The 16,786-nt window shown below is 52.7% G+C and overlaps 1 protein-coding gene across 2 annotated transcripts in view; it reads right to left on the reverse strand.

The window, feature by feature from the left end:
• IL1RAP (interleukin 1 receptor accessory protein) overlaps positions 1-16,786 on the reverse strand; it is a 329,530-nt gene that overhangs the window by 207,436 nt on the left and 105,308 nt on the right. For both annotated transcript variants that reach the window (XM_069212783.1, XM_069212784.1), the window contains exon 2: positions 4,689-4,753. In XM_069212783.1, coding sequence (XP_069068884.1) covers positions 4,689-4,752 — 64 coding nt within the window. In that variant the 5' untranslated portion in view covers position 4,753. The remainder of the gene's footprint in view (positions 1-4,688; positions 4,754-16,786) is intronic.

Here is a 16,786-nt window from a genome sequence, read left to right on the forward strand (position 1 = left end):
GCATTATCTAGAAAGATTTGGTGTATTATTATGTCGCTGTTATATAGAAACCTTAACCGGAGCTAATACGGATTCAGGTCTCGCACACCTTGTAATCTTGACTTCAGTGGTTTTCTTCTTGTAGCAAATACACAGCTTGTGTTGTGTGTAGCTCTTGCTCTAACAGATTTTGCACTTTTAGCACTCTAAATGCAAACTGGTTTTATTATTTAGCTCAGTTATATTCAGTCCTGCTGGAATTATGCGATTGTGCGGCTGCGGCGATTTTTGCATAATTGTAGATTTGCCGCATTTGTCACATAATCCATCTTCTGCCACACAATCTGCAGATTTTTAACAAAATAAACTTTGTTCCTAGCTCTAACGGTTCAAAAGTTAGTGAAAATGCAGTGACACATTTTGCTGCGCACAGGAAGGCCCTTTTCAAACAAGGACTGGCCACCTTTCTGTAGTTTATCGCTATAGTTGGGTGTTAAACAAGTTCTTATGAGTTGCAACCAATGCCCAGTATTATCAAGTTTAAAAATGAAATAATAATGAAGTAATGCCATCACAAAATGTGCCACATACTGCTGCATAAGTTTTCTTTTCTCGTCTCATAATTAACTCAAACCTGCCGCATAAATTTGACCTACCCCTGCTACATAATTCCAGAGGCCCTAATTATGACAGAGCACCTCTCCAACTGGGATGCGTGGCATTTAGGACCCGGGGCCACCGTGGGCCTGGCCCCGTGTGTCGGCCCAGCATTGATGGCCAGGTTTCTTCTGCTTCGACCGCCTTGCGAGACAGGAGGGACGGAAGCCGTGTAGGAGAGGTAAAATGCTGTGGAAGCGCGGGAAGCATGTCACTTCCGGCCTGCACCGCATCCCTGTGGGGTATTTAAGATCCCCCCTGAGTGGGCTTCACCCTTTCTCGTGGATGCGGCGCGGGCGGCCGGGCGCTGACCGTTGCCTTTTCTCACCCTCCCATCCCTTAGATACAAGCTTTAAAATGGATGTATCACGGTGTAACAAGAGATACTAAGTGCACCATAAGCAACTGAGGGGTACCCAAGGCAGGGTACCCTGGATATCGACAAAGGAGGGCTCCTGCAGTCCTGAACCAACCGGCGGATGTACACAGCTTGGTGGGCTGGGGTGGGCATGGGGCTCCTGCTCCTGACCACCCCGTTGCGCCCCCTCGGTCGATTGGTGTTTGGGGGGGGACGGGGGGGGGGGGTGGAATCTGGAGCATGGGGACAAGGTACGCTGAGGTGTTGGAACCACCCCCCCTCCCCAGGGATACAGGTGAGGTACGGTTCACCTGTGTGGTCCAACGGTGGGTTTGGGACACGGCCGGATCCTTGGTTGGGTGTCAAAAATTGAGTAATGATTTTGATTTACAAGTTATGCGTTTTTCTTTGGTTTATGAGTTATGATTAGATTAATCTTGCACAGTGTGTATTAAAGGAGTGTAATCTTTGAATACATTTTCCCAATGCGAAAGACAATCAGACTTCGTCATGTTGGGTGGGGGCCTACTGGGGGCATCCGGGTCCTATTTTCATTTTAGCGACTGCCGCAGGAGGAAAAGCTAGGAGGCCGCACCACTGATTCAAGCCTGCAGATGGTCCAACATTATCTCATGTGCCCACACATGCGCATCTCATTAACAAGTGCGCGGAGTAGTGTGAGCGGACATTATTTCATCGGATAGGTTTCTGTTGTTCTTTTTACATTTTATTTACTTCTCATGCAGCACCACATGTCAGGCGTGGCCTCGCAGCACAAAGACAGCAGGGTAATTTAGCGATAACGTATATGTGATAATCACATAATGGGCCTGTTTACATTTCCTTGAAAAAGCAAAAATCTTGACAGATTGTCATGTCCCCATCTGCCTCTTCCTTTCACTGGGACGGAAGCCTGCAGCCTGCCGTGTGTTGTGTGGGAGCATCGTATGGCAGCCCTGCTGCTCACTTCCGGAAGTGGGCGGGGCTCCTGTTATCACCGTTCACCACTGCCAGCCTTACACTAGGCCAAGGCATTGCTGGATCTCACGCGCATCTCACGGGTGGCATCGAAGCAACGCACTGCACACAAAACACACCCATGCACACATGCTGTGGCTCTTGTTACAAGGGCGTGTTCATGGTACCGATGGCGGTAATCGTGCTCATGGGGTAGGGGTGGGGGTATAAACCCCTCCATACGGCCCATACCCGCAAATGATAACACTGGAGTTGGTATGTGTTTGGAAATCTTTTGGCCGCAGTTTATTGAACAGTTAGTTTACAGCATGCCCGCCCTGCTTTTATGAGGGCCATAAATCATTCTATCAAGTTGTTGCGAGCGATACATTGCCATGTTTGTGGTTCAGCTTGGTACATTTGTGTCGTACCTCACTTCGCCTTTCCGCTTAACAATGACTTCTTTGTTACATGCCGTCGTTCCTTTGTTTTCAATCAATCTCCCGTTTGGTCTTTAGCCGTTATTCCTTTTTTTCCAGTAGGAAGGTACTCGTTTCTTTAGGCTTAACTCGCTACCTTTGTTTAGTCCTTGTGTCCCGCTCTCTGGCGGACCCAGGCTGCGAGTGCCGTGTTTTCGAGTACCTCCGCTGGCTTCCTTACCCTGCCGTGAGGCATCCCAAGGTAAGTAGCCCTGCCACCCCGCTGCGTGGGGTGTGGCCTTTGTAGTTCTTGTTTATCTCTCCTTTCCGCCGTATACTGCTACCGTCTGTTGTCCTTATTCCCAGTCTGCGACGCTCTGGGAGCCTGATGTTTAGGTGTGGGTGGGTGGGTGTCTTCTTCTCTCCTGCTGCCCGGTCTCCTGCAACTTTTGTGGGTACTTGGAGCCGGGCAGCCTTTTATCCCCCATTTCTGCCCTCCGGGCCCATGGGGGTGGGGGGGGGGGTGCGCGATTCAAAAAATGCTTGCACCCCCATTGGTTTAGTTGTTTTATTTCCTGTCTCCCCTTTCTGTTTCCGCCAGAACGTCCGTTTTGCGTTCTTGGCCGGAAATGGTGGGGTGCTCGCGGGGGGCTTCCGGTACCCCTATTTTCTATTGTGACGTTGCGCGCCATTTTTGGCGCTTTGTTTGCTCAGGGTGTCTCCCCTTTCTGTTTTCGCCAGAACGTCCGTTTTGCGTTCTTGGCCGGAAATGGTGGGGTGCTCGCGGGGGGCTTCCGGTACCCCTATTTTCTATTGTGCCGTTGCGCGCCATTTTTGGCGCTTTGTTTGCTCAGGGCCGCGGTGGGGTTTCCGCTCCGGGCCCTCCTGAGCTCCCTTCGGTCGCGGGCCTTCGCCCATAACGAAGGCAGTACATGGACGAGTCAGTATTTCATTGTAGTTTTCAGGAATAAACTGTGCCTTACGCACTGCAACACAAGTGCTCCGTAAGAGACGGAATAATACACTAAACAGGCTAGAGCAGTGGTTCCCAACCTTTTGATTTCTGTGGACCCCACTTGATCATCCTGGAGCCCGGGGACCCCCATGAATCTTAATTGGAATCCAGGGACCCCTACTGAGTCATTACTGAAAGCTGGAAACCTAATCTGTTAATATTATTTAATTTACTAACCAGTCGCGGACCCCCTGAGGGAGCTTTGCGAACCCCCAGGGGCCCCCGGACCACAAGTTGGAAACCACTGGGCTAGAGGATGAGGTGTGAGGGCATTTAACCCTCTGGGTGAAGCTAGGATGTGTGCACTTTTGTACATTAATGTCTTTCAGAGAAAATAAAAAGTTGAGGTTCGTCGAGAGTGGATTCTAGTTGGATTAGTAAGGGGCCCAGTCTGGAAGGTCCGGGCCGACCTTGCATGTGCCTTTCGGGGTACAGCAAGGTAGGAGTCTGTGGCCCAGATTTATTAGATTCTCATGCAGCACAGCAGGCAAAAAGAATCTGTGCTGCGCACCATGAGGGCAGCGCAGGACAGCGCCACATATGCAGAAATATGGCTCTCGCCTCCCCTTTCCCAAGCACTGATGATTTTAGCTGCCACGCACCACGCACACACTTTAGCACCACAGTGCAAGGGTGTGTGCACAAGTCTAGCATAGATTTATACTGGAAGGGTAACCTCCAGTACAACATACTATGCGTAGACACACAAACTTTCCCACGTTGTGTGTGTGCTGCACAGTGCAACACGCATGCAAAGTGAGGACAGGAGGGAGAAAACAAAACATTTCTCGTTTTAAAGCCTGCTTTCAAATGGCATTACCTTATGGCTCAAAAGCCTCTGTATGGTTTGTAGATAAGGTTTTGCGTCAAAAGGCTTGGGTGGTTGCATGGGAACCCCATGTGCCATCCATGTAATGGCCCCTTGGCGCTATGTAATGCAAACCAGTGCTTTGCGCTGCTTTGCGTTACTGTTAGGGTCCTTTTCAGCACAAAACAAGCTTTGCACCGGAAAGTAAATAGGTAAAGAAAGATTTTGTGTCAATTTGCATCACTTTTGTGACGCAAACACGGAGTAAAATCTTAGCAAATTTAGGCGTGTGTATGGCATGTGCTGTCTGATAACACGAACGAGCATTTTCGGTTTTTAAATATGAATTTACAACAGACCCGGAGAGGACCCGCCCTTAGATAAGGCCCCGTAATTTTACCTCACGTGCCTCGTTTAACACACAGTCCTAAAACTGCAGGCACAGGTCACCCTCGGAGATGCACCAAGACTGACTCAGGACAGAAAGGGACTCACCTGAGGCGTTCACCTGCCAGCCCCCGCCGACGCACAGAGCAATCAGGAGACAGGCCACCTTCATCCTGCAAGGAAACAAGAGGGGGCGTTAATGCTTAAGGTTTAGTACCCCCAAACGAGCTGCCTCTGCCCCACCCCCTCCAGTTCATTCCCTGCGCCGACAGCCGGTGACACCCCCTTGTACACCGTCCCCCGGCCTGTGCCAGTACTCAGACTCCGAGCTCATAGCTCCTCTACAAAGCACCAAAGTTTAGCAGCGCTATATTGAACCGTATGCCAGAGCAGGCCCAAGGAGTGTCAGTCTGTCAGAGGGACGCTGAGTCTGTCCTTGGGCACCTTTCAGTAGCAAAAGCATGCGTAAAGCGCCCAAAAGAAGGATGTCACAGCACTGGCGGAACATGTTGAGGCGGACTTGCAATCTTTTCTTTGAACCTAGAAGCTCCTTGGAGGGATATAAGGTGGGGGGGTCATGTCTCTACAGTATATGAAACAACCACAGATGGACAGAAATGGTCCACTAGCCCTCGGGGAGGACAGATAATGGAACATCCGTGATAAAGTGCCCCTCGTGACGTCAGACAGCCGGGCCCCCTCTCGGCCGGGTGCACAGGCCCCCTCTAGCCGCCGAGGAACAGGCTTCTGTTCACACGAGCAGAGAACAACCCTCCCAAACGCTACACCCACCGAGGGCTGTGTGACCCCTCGCAAGGGGAGCATCATGCACTACACACATCACAAGCCAGCACAGGGTGTCCCACCTGATCCACATTAAAGAAGGTTGAAACCAGCAAAATATGTGCCCAGCTCACAGATATGGGACAGGAAACCCACAAGGCCAGGGGTGAACACATTCTAGGGGTGTCTTGGGACAAACAGCTGTTGTTATCCAACTGGATTCACAAATCAGAGAAGTGTTACCAGACCTACAGGCCTAGTGACCTGAATAATCTACTGAAGCCAACTGTAACACGCATGACCCATAAACGTGTCTCAAACTGTGTGATCTTAGGCAAATATTTTACTTCACTGAGTAACCTTCAAACACGGGACTGCAGCAGGCGTGCTGTTACTACATACACGCAAACAGACCTTCAAACATGGGAGTGCAGCAGGTGTGCTGTCACTACATACAACCCACCTTCAAACATGGGTGTGCAGCAGGCGTGCTGTTACTACATACACGCAAACACACCTTCAAACATGGGAGTGCAGCAGGTGTGCTGTCACTACATACAACCCACCTTCAAACATGGGAGTGCAGCAGGTGTGCTGTTACTACATACACGCCCACCTTCAAACATGGGAGTGCAGCAGGCGTGCTGTTACTACGTACACGCAAACCCACCTTCAAACACGGGAGTGCAGCAGGCGTGCTGTTACTACGTACAGGCAAACCCACCTTCAAACACGGGAGTGCAGCAGGCGTGCTGTTACTACGTACACGCAAACACACCTTCAAACACGGGAGTGCAGCAGGCGTGCTGTTACTACGTACACGCAAACACACCTTCAAACATGGGAGTGCAGCAGGTGTGCTGTCACTACATACAACCCACCTTCAAACATGGGAGTGCAGCAGGCGTGCTGTTACTACGTACACGCAAACACACCTTCAAACATGGGAGTGCAGCAGGTGTGCTGTCACTACATACAAACCCACCTTCAAACATGGGAGTGCAGCAGGCGTGCTGTTACTACGTACACGCAAACCCACCTTCAAACACGGGAGTGCAGCAGGCGTGCTGTTACTACGTACACGCAAACCCACCTTCAAACACGGGAGTGCAGCAGGCGTGCTGTTACTACGTACACGCAAACCCACCTTCAAACATGAGTGCAGCAGGTGTGCTGTCACTATATACAAGCCCACCTTCAAACATGGGAGTGCAGCAGGCGTGCTGTCACTACATGCAAGCCCACCTTCAAACATGGGAGTGCAGCAGGCGTGCTGTCACTACATGCAAGCCCACCTTCAAACATGGGAGTGCAGCAGGCGTGCTGTCACTACATGCAAGCCCACCTTCAAACATAGGAGTGCAGCAGGCGTGCGGTCACTACATGCAAGCCCACCTTCAAACATGGGAGTGCAGCAGGCGTGCTGTCACTACATGCAAGCCCACCTTCAAACATGGGACTGCAGCAGGCGTGCTGTCACTACATGCAAGCCCACCTTCAAACATGAGTGCAGCAGGTGTGCTGTCACTACATACAAGCCCACCTTCAAACATGGGAGTGCAGCAGGCGTGCTGTCACTACTTACAAACCCACCTTCAAACATGGGAGTGCAGCAGGCGTGCTGTCACTACATGCAAGCCCACCTTCAAACATGGGAGTGCAGCAGGCGTGCTGTCACTACATGCAAGCCCACCTTCAAACATGGGAGTGCAGCAGGCGTGCTGTCACTACATGCAAGCCCACCTTCAAACATGGGAGTGCAGCAGGTGTGCTGTCACTACATACAACCCACCTTCAAACATGGGAGTGCAGCAGGCGTGCTGTTACTACGTACACGCAAACACACCTTCAAACATGGGTGTGCAGCAGGTGTGCTGTCACTACATACAACCCACCTTCAAACATGGGAGTGCAGCAGGCGTGCTGTTACTACATACACGCCAACCTTCAAACACAGGAGTGCAGCAGGCGTGCTGCCACTAAATACAACCCCACCTTCAAACATGGGAGTGCAGCAGGCGTCCTGTTACCCCATACCCAAATAGCAGTGTCCCTGATGTCGTTGTAACAAAGACTGCTGGCCAAGAGCTGGTGGCACTGAAAGTCCAGCGCAGGACGAGTAGCGCCGGGCCGCTGTGCACGCTACTCAGTGTGTGAGCTGTGTGATATCTGTGCATGTGTAGTTGTGGCATCTGTACACGTGTGTTTCGCATGTACTGAGTGCCACTTACATGCATGCACCGGGGGGTGCCTGTGCGTTGTGTGATGTCCGCGCACATATCTTGAACGTCGTGGGCCTCTGTACACGCGTGCCAGTACATGCATGTGCGGGGACCGCATATTCCTTGTATGACCTCTGTGTACATGCGATGTGCGTGGTTGTTGGCCTCTGTACACGTGTGCTCTGAATGCACTGGGTGCCAGTACACGCATACACGGGGGCTGCTTGTGCCTTGTGTGACCTCTGTGTACATACGTTGTGTGGTCGTGGGCCTCTGTAGACGTGTTCTCTCCATGCACCGGGTGCCAGTACTCACATGCACGGGGGCTGCGTGCGCCTTGTGTGATGTCTGTACATGCATTGTGTGTGCTCTGCATGCTCTGGGTGCCAGTACATGTATGCACGGGCGCTCCGTGTGCTTGGTGTGTTGTCTGTACATGCGTGGTGTGTGCTCTGCATGCTCTGGGTGCCAGTACATGTATGCACGGGCGCTCCGTGTGCTTGGTGTGTTGTCTGTACATGCGTGGTGTGTGCTCTGCATGCTCTGGGTGCCAGTACATGTATGCACGGGCGCTCCGTGTGCTTGGTGTGTTGTCTGTACATGCGTTGTGTGTGCTCTGCGTGCCAGTACATGCATGCACGGGCTCTCCGTGTGCTTTGTGTGATCTCGGTACATGAGTTGTGTGTGTTCCGCATGCTCTGGGTGCCAGTACATGTTTGCACGGGCGCTCCGTGCGCTTTGTGTGATCTCTCTACATGAGTTGTGTGTGCTCCGCATGCTCTGGGTGACAGTACTCGCATGCACGGGGGATGCGTGCGCCTTGTGTGATGTCTGTACATGCGTTGTGTGAGCTCAGCATGCACTGGTGCCAGCACATGTATGCACGGGGGCTGCCTGTATTTTGGGACACGAGAGTGTGCGCCTTGGCCAAGGCTTGAACTCTCCACAGCTGCGCAGACGTTGTAATCACATCACATGTGTGTCTTTAAGGGCAATCAGTAGTGCAACAAAGCAACCCCTGTAAATCAATCAAGGAATTCCTAGAACTCGCCCCAAATACTTCCTTCCACCGACATTTAAATGCCTTGAGGCCGCCTCAAAGAAAGCGCCTGGAGCGCTTCTCCGCTCCCTTTGTTCAGCGCTGCACGTAGACAGCAGAGTCTGTGTAATGAGACACACTCAGCGCTATTTGAGTCTCAGGGGTCGCAGCGCTATTGGGGGGAGGTGGGGCGCGATGGGGGTCCTCAAGGGATCCAGCGGTAGGAGGGGGTCTCAAGGCACCAGGCAGAGACGCAGCTCATTAAATAATAGTCAGGTTCTCTCACAGCAAGTCTGTCTCCAGTTTCTTTTTCGGATTCTTAGAGCCAGCAGCAGGCGCATTAACCCGCCACGCTACCAGGGGCACTTGGGCCAGTCTGCACCGTGACGCAAGGGTGCACCAGGGGCACATGGGGCAGTCTGCACCGTGACGCAAGGGTGCACCAGGGCACATGGGGCAGTCTGCACCGTGACGCAAGTGTAGCGTCGCGCTGGTCGGCTAGTGCGCGGCCTATTCAAATGAAACACACTGAGTCGCGTGTGTTTTAACTTTGCTTTATTCTTCCTCATACTCCGTCACGTCACTGACTTTCCCGCTCTTCCCATACCCCTTTTATGCTCTCCCCCTCCCGCCAATGGTGCAAACCACCTTGCACCTATTTCGGAGGGGTCGGGCTCTAAACCCCCCTCTCCTGCTTCCTCCTCCTGGTGTTGACCACTTCCGCCATCAACACTACATCCCTCCCCAACAGGGGAAAGGTGTAGATTAAAACATCAAACAAAACTGAACTGGGTAGCTGGGATAGCTCAACGTCCACCGATCAGCATGCAGGACGGATCAGTCGCATGCGAAGTCTGCATACCGTCGTGAAGGCCCAGGGTTGTGCCGTAGTGAGTATCTCTCTGCTCCCGACCGCCCTGATGTTCGTGCTCCTTCTCTGTTCGGTCCAGACGTTTCTGATTCTGCCGCCTGTGCTTCCCTTTGTTCCGATGTTGGTCGGTCTCTTGATTGCCCCTGGCTGTGTCCTGGTTCATCTTGTGTGAGACTCCAGTCATTTGGCTCAGTGTCTGATTCGGCTCTTGTCTCTGCGTAGCTCATGCCCTCTCCGCTGGATGTTTGTGGGATTAGCCTCTTGAAGAAACCCACATTCCTGGTTACTTTTTCTTGGCCTCTCTGGGCCGTCACCATTGTGCCTTTTACTGTGATCACCGTCCACGGTTTGACTTCGAAAGGTAGTCGGAATTTGCTACCCGGGTGGCGGTCTTTCACTAACACCGTGTCTCCTACTTGCATCCTTGTATGCTTGGCCCCTCTTTTCCGGGATGCATACCTATTTGCGGCACTCCTCCTGGTTGCTGATTTACTGGGTGGCGGTGTGTTTACTGCCCAGGACGGGTGGTGCGGGATGGCGTCTACTACTGTTCTGCCGAAACAGAGCCGGCTGGGCGTGACTCCTGTGGTGGCATGTGGTGTTACTCTGTACTCCCTTAGGAACACGTAGATCGCTCTTTCAATGTCTCTAGCTTCCGCCACTGCTATGCGGATTACCTTATTGAGGGTTCTCACGAACCTCTCCACCTCGCCGTTTGCTTGTGGCCACCGCGGGGTGATGCGTCTGTGTTTTGTGTTTGTGGACTCTAGGAACTGTTCCCACTCGCTGCTGTTGAATGGGGGTCCGTTGTCTGTGCGGATTTCGCCGAAGAACCCGTGAGTGGCCATGAGCTTCTCTACTTTGGGAATGACTGCTTGTGCTGACGTTGACTTTACCACTTCAACCTCTGGATACCGTGAGAAATCGTCTATCATAATGAGCATGTGCGACCCGTCTGGCAGGTGGCCAAAATCGGCGCTCACTCTTTCCCATGGTGCCGTCGGGTCTTGTTCCGTTATGACGGGTGCGGGGGGGTCGGGGTTGCCACTGGCTTGGCAGGCCATGCACCTCTGGACTGTGTCTTCCACTAGTCTGTCCAGGCCTGGGAACCAGACTTTGTTCCTGATGCGGCTTTTGGATTTGACAACCCCTTGGTGTGCTTCGTGTGCCAAAGACACTACTCTGTCGGTGAGGCTAGTTGGAATAACTAGGCGGAATCCTCTGAGTAGACAGCCTTCCTTGCTTACAGACAGTTCTTGGCGCACGTTGAATAGTGCATGCAGGCAAGCTTGGGCCTGCTGCGTTCGGAATGAGTCCGGCCTTTGGAGGGGTCTCCATTCTCCAGTGCGGGTTGCCGCTATTGCTAGCTGCAGGCACTCATCCCGTTTGGTTGCCTCCACTACCTCCTTGAGTGGTATGGGTGCTGGCCGTGCTCTTTCTACTACCAGTCTCACATATTCTTCTGTGTCTTTGGCTTCCTCGATTTCCTTTGAAGTGGCTGGGCGTGCGTGCCTGGAGAGGAAATCCGCTGGGTTCTTTGTGCCGGGCTGATATGTGAGTGTGAAGTCGTATTCTTGTAATTGCAGGATCCACTTTTCAATTCTAGGGGGTGGCTTGGATGATGACCCTTTGAACAGCGGAAGTAGAGGTTTGTGGTCTGTCACTACTGAGAATGAATTTCCATAAAGGTACAGGTGGAAGTGTCGGCAACCCCAGTGGATGGCGATGGCTTCTCTTTCGATTTGGGAATATCTTTGCTCCGTGGGTGTGAGTGTGCGGCTTGCAAAGGCGATAGGGGCCCACCCACCACAATCTTGCTTCTGACCCAGTACAGCCCCTAGCCCCGTGGGGCTTGCGTCTACTACAAGCTGTGATTGTCGTCGAGGGTCGAAGAATGCTAGGGTGGTGTCTGCTAAGAGTGCATCTTTGGTGGCCTGGAATGCGGTCTCTTGCTCGTTCTCCCATACCCACGGTTGGACGGACTGTGTGAGCTTCCTTAGAGGCCCTGTGATGTCGGACAAATTCTTCATGAACCTCCCGCAATACGTGACCATTCCCAAGAAGCTTCTTATTCCTGTGACTGTTGTTGGTGCTGGGGCGTCCTGGATGTCTTTGACCTTCTGCGGATCGGGCCAGACTCCTTGTTTTGAGAATCGGTATCCGAAAAAGGAGATTTCTTCCTTGAGGAATTCACATTTGTCTCTGTGGAGCGTCAAACCTTTTGTTTGAAGTCTTGCGAAGACAGCTCGCAGTCGTTTCATGTGTTCTCCGATAGTCGGGGCGTGAACTAAAATGTCGTCGCTGACGTTCAGTACTCCTGGGAGGTCATGTAGGACGTCTTTGATCACCTGCTGGAATATTTCTGCGGCACTGGAGATACCAAAATTCAGTCTTTTGTAGCGCCATAGGCCGTTGTGTGTGGAGAAGGTGGTGATGGGCCTCGATTCGGGGTGTAGCATGATCTGGTGGTATCCTGATCGGAGATCCATCTTCGAGAACCAACAAGACCCTGTCAATTCGCTCAGGATATCGTCGATTGTGGGTGTAAGGTGGCGCTCTCTCTTTATTGCAAGGTTTGGTATTCGCATGTCCACGCAAATTCTGACCGCGTCGGGTTGTTTAGGCTTCTTTGCCACTACGATCGGGGATACCCACGGTGTGGGCCCAGTGACCCTTTCGATGATCCCTGCTTGCTCCAGCATGTGGAGCTCCTGTTCCACTTTGGGGCGGAGGTGGAAAGCGACTCGGCGGTGTCTGAGCGCTGTAGGTGTGACCGACTCATCTATGTGTAGCCGTAGGGGGGGCCCTCTGAGGCATCCGATACCGTCAAAAAGAGTCTTGAACTCTTGTGTGAGCTGGAGTAACGCATGTGCGTGTATGCTGAAAGCAAAATGGACCAGTTCGAGGTCCTGGGCAGTCTGGCAGCCTAGTAGAAAACCTGTTCCGTCCTTGGATACATATATTTTTGTGGGTTTTGTGGTGTCGTCATGGCTGACCTCGGTGGTGAAAATCCCTGCTATTTGTAAAGGTTGGCTGTGCCCGAAAGCGAACACTTGGACGTTTGTGGGTCTTAGTGGTGGCAATGGTTTAGGTAGGGCGTCGTACACATCTGTGGCCATTAAGTTTATTGATGCCCCGGTGTCTACCAACGCTGACACTTGTGTGCCTTGGATTTTTACTTTGCAAGTGGGGAGTCGCCGGCCTTTTATGGTGTGTATAATGTGCACCACGTGAGATTCGTTGTCGGTGTCGCTCTCTGAATCGGGGTTCCAGGTTCACCATTTTGACCGTGGTCTTGGGGGCTACAGTCGACTGTTTTGGAGTGGACCTGCACACTTTGGCGAAGTGGTTCATCTTTCCGCAAGCACTGCACATTTTTTCCCCACGCTGGACAAGTTGTTGGGTGTGGTGCTGGTCCTCCGCACCATTTGCACTTTCTGCTTGTTGGTTTTCCTTTGTAGGTGACTTTGCGTCGCGTGGACTCCTTTGTTACTGCGTTTGCAGTTTCGGCCTTCGGTTGGGCTGTCGATGGTTGTTCCATATGTGCTGCGCGGGCCCGCGCAAGCTCTTGTGACCGCCCTAACGTTAGTATGTCCTTCATAGTCATATTTGGCTGTTGTAGTATGCGTTCTCGGAGTTTTGATGACGAGCACCCCTGGATGAACTGTGCTCTGACCTCGTCGTCTTCATCGGGTAGTGTGCAGGTGCTCGCTAGCTCTTTGAGTCTGGTGTAGAACACATCAACTGACTCATCGGTTATTTGTCGAGCCTGGCGCAGGAGGAATCTTTCATAGTCTGCGTTTGCATATGGCTCGAAATGCGCTGTGATTGCCGCCTTTAGGGTGTCGTATGTGCGAGGTCTGGCCTCAGTGACGGTCTTGAAAATTTTGTGTATGTCTGCTCCCCCTATATGGAGGAGTGGTCTTTTCCTCTCTGCTTGTATGCCCAGAGCTTCAAAGTACGTTTCTAGGCGTCCCACCCAGACCTTCCATTTTGCTGCTTGGGTGGGGGGCGCACCTGTGACTTGGAAGGGCTCTAGGGGCGGTATTCCGGCCATGTTGGTTATAGGGGTGTCGCAAGGAGTGTTGTGCGCTTTGTGCTTCTTCTTTTTGCTTATGCACCAGTGTCCTTTGTGCACCGCCAGTGGAAAAAAATACAGGGAAAACCGGGGAAAGAGAAAAATAGTGCTCTGATTCTCCTTCTGTTTACTTTCTTTCTGTGGTTTTGTCTCTAAACGTTATTGCTGTCCGTTTTATTAACTTATTCCCCTTTTTTTTTTTTTTTTTGTGTCGAGCGGCTGTCCGTTTTATTTACTTATTCCCTTTTTTTTTTTTTTTTTCCAGTGCAGAGTGGCGCAGCGGGCGTCTGGGCTTTACATTGCTGGTGGGGCTCACGGACACTTGCGCCGAGGACTCGGTTGCAGAGTTGCGCAGCGGAGTGCTTGAGCGTTCCTAACGCGCTCCGGGCGTCTCACCTGGCGTGCTCCGGCGTCCGATTTCACTCTGGGGGCCTGTCGGTGGGCGTTCCTTTTAACAGGCGCGTGCGGCCTCCCTGGGCGTAGGGTGCGACCTCCTCCGGTCGGCCGCCGGCGTCGGAGCTGGAGCGCAGCCGCGCCGTGCTGACACGTCCGTGTCAGTTTCTGATGGCCTCGCGGACGGCGAGGCTCAGCTGGACGAGGTATTGCGCTCCGGTGAGTTCGTGCGTCGATCGCTCTTCCTTCTCTTTTTTTTTTTTTGAGAGCCTGGGCGCAGGCTAAAGACTCTTCTTCATGCCGTGGCACACGGGGATCTTGAGTACCTTCGTCGCCAAATGTAGTGTCGCGCTGGTCGGCTAGTGCGCGGCCTATTCAAATGAAACACACTGAGTCGCGTGTGTTTTAACTTTGCTTTATTCTTCCTCATACTCCGTCACGTCACTGACTTTCCCGCTTTTCCCATACCCCTTTTATGCTCTCCCCCTCCCGCCAATGGTGCAAACCACCTTGCACCTATTTCGGAGGGGTCGGGCTCTAAACCCCCCTCTCCTGCTTCCTCCTCCTGGTGTTGACCACTTCCGCCGTCAACACTACAGCAAGGGTACACCAGGGCACCTGGGCCAGTCTGCACCGTACGGGACGCAAGGGGCCACCAGGGGCACCTGGGCGAGGTCTGCATCGTGACGCAAGGGTGCACCAGGGGCACCTGGGCGAGGTCTGCACCGTGACGCAAGGGTGCACCCGGGGCACCTGGGCCAGTCTGCACCTGGGGCACCTGAGCCAGTCTGCACCGTGACGCAAGGGTACACCAGGGCACCTGGGCCAGTCTGCACCGTGACGCAAGTGTACACCAGAGCACCGTGGCCAGTCTGCACCGTGACGCAAGGGTACACCAGGGCACCTGGGCGAGGTCTGCACTGTGTCGCAAGGGTGCACCAGGGGCACCTGGGCCAGTGCGTCTTATCACAGTTAATACCCTGCTCCCTGCACAGCCACAGACTCGTACGTGCCCTTGGGTATTAGTGAAACGCAACTTTCGCCGTGCAGGCAACACGCGGGTCTGCATTTTAAAGGGGGTGGGGGCAGAACAGGTGCAATGATTAACTACAGTTGCCTCCATGAGGCTTTTGTGGATCATGGGACCCCTTTTAAACCCACATTCAAGGAGACACCCTGAAAGAGTGAGTTAAAGAGACAGGAAGTGCAGATGGTGGAAGAAAGGAACATGAGAGGTAATCAAGACCAGGCAGCCTTGGTGTTCATGAGATAAAGAGACAGGAAGTGCAGGCGGTTGAAGAAAGAGGCGTCGGTGCAATCAGGACCAGGCAGCCTCCGTGTTCATGAGATAAAGAGACAGGAAGTGCAGGCGGTTGAAGAAGGAGGCATGAGGTGGAATCGAAGCCGGGGAGCCTCAGTGTTCATGAGATAAAGAGACAGGAAGTGCAGGCAGTGGAAGAAAGAGGCGTCGGTGGAATCAAGGCCAGGCAGCCTCAGTGTTCATGAGATAAAGAGACAAGAAGTGCAGGCGGTGGAAGAAAGTGGCATGAGGTGGAATCGAAGCCGGGGAGCCTCCGTGTTCATGAGATAAAGAGACAGGAAGTGCAGGCGGTTGAAGAAGGAGGCATGAGGTGGAATCGAAGCCGGGGAGCCTCAGTGTTCATGAGATAAAGAGACAGGAAGTGCAGGCAGTGGAAGAAAGAGGCGTCGGTGGAATCAAGGCCAGGCAGCCTCAGTGTTCATGAGATAAAGAGACAAGAAGTGCAGGCGGTGGAAGAAAGTGGCATGAGGTGGAATCGAAGCCGGGGAGCCTCCGTGTTCATGAGATAAAGAGACAGGAAGTGCAGGCGGTTGAAGAAGGAGGCATGAGGTGGAATCGAAGCCGGGGAGCCTCAGTGTTCATGAGATAAAGAGACAGGAAGTGCAGGCAGTGGAAGAAAGAGGCGTCGGTGGAATCAAGGCCAGGCAGCCTCAGTGTTCATGAGATAAAGAGACAAGAAGTGCAGGCGGTGGAAGAAAGTGGCATGAGGTGGAATCGAAGCCGGGGAGCCTCGGTGTTCATGAGATAAAGAGACCTGAAGTGCGGTTGGTGGAAGAAAGGAACATGAGAGGCAATCAGGACCAGGCAGACTCAGTGTTCATGAGATAAAGAGACAGGAAGTGCAGGCGGTGGAAGAAAGAGGGGTCGGTGGAATCAAGACCAGGCGGCCTCGGTGTTCATGAGATAAAGAGACAGGAAGTGCAGGCGGTGGAAGAAAGAGGCGTCAGTGCAACCAGGACCAGGCAGCCTCAGTGTTCATGAGATAAAGAGACAGGAAGTGCAGGTGGTTGAAGAGGCTTTAGCTGGAATCAAGGCCAGGCAGCCTCGGTGTTCATGAGATAAAGCGACAGGAAATGCAGGTGGTAGAAGAAAGAGGCATCAGTAGAATCCAGGCCGGGCAGCTCCAGTATTTATGAGATAAAGAGACCTGAAGTGCGGGGAGGTGGAAGAAAGACACAGGAAGTGCAGGGCGGTGGAACAAAGAAGCATGAGGTGGAACCAGGACCAGGCAGCCTCAATGTTCATGAGATAAAGAGACAGGAAGTGCAGGTGGTGGAAGAAAGAGGGGTCGTTGGAATCAAGGCCGGGCAGCCTCGGTGTTCATGAGATAAAGAGACAGGAAGTGCAGGCGGTGGAAGAAAGTGGCATGAGATAGAATCAGGACCAGGCAGCCTCAGTGTTCATGAGATAAAGAGACAGGAAGTGCAGGCGGTGGAAGAAAGACGTCGGTGCAATCAGGACCAGGCAGCCTCAGTGTTCATGAGATAAAGAGACAGGAA

The sequence above is a fragment of the Pleurodeles waltl genome, chromosome 11 (genome assembly GCF_031143425.1).
Source record: "Pleurodeles waltl isolate 20211129_DDA chromosome 11, aPleWal1.hap1.20221129, whole genome shotgun sequence".
NCBI lineage: Eukaryota > Metazoa > Chordata > Amphibia > Caudata > Salamandridae > Pleurodeles > Pleurodeles waltl.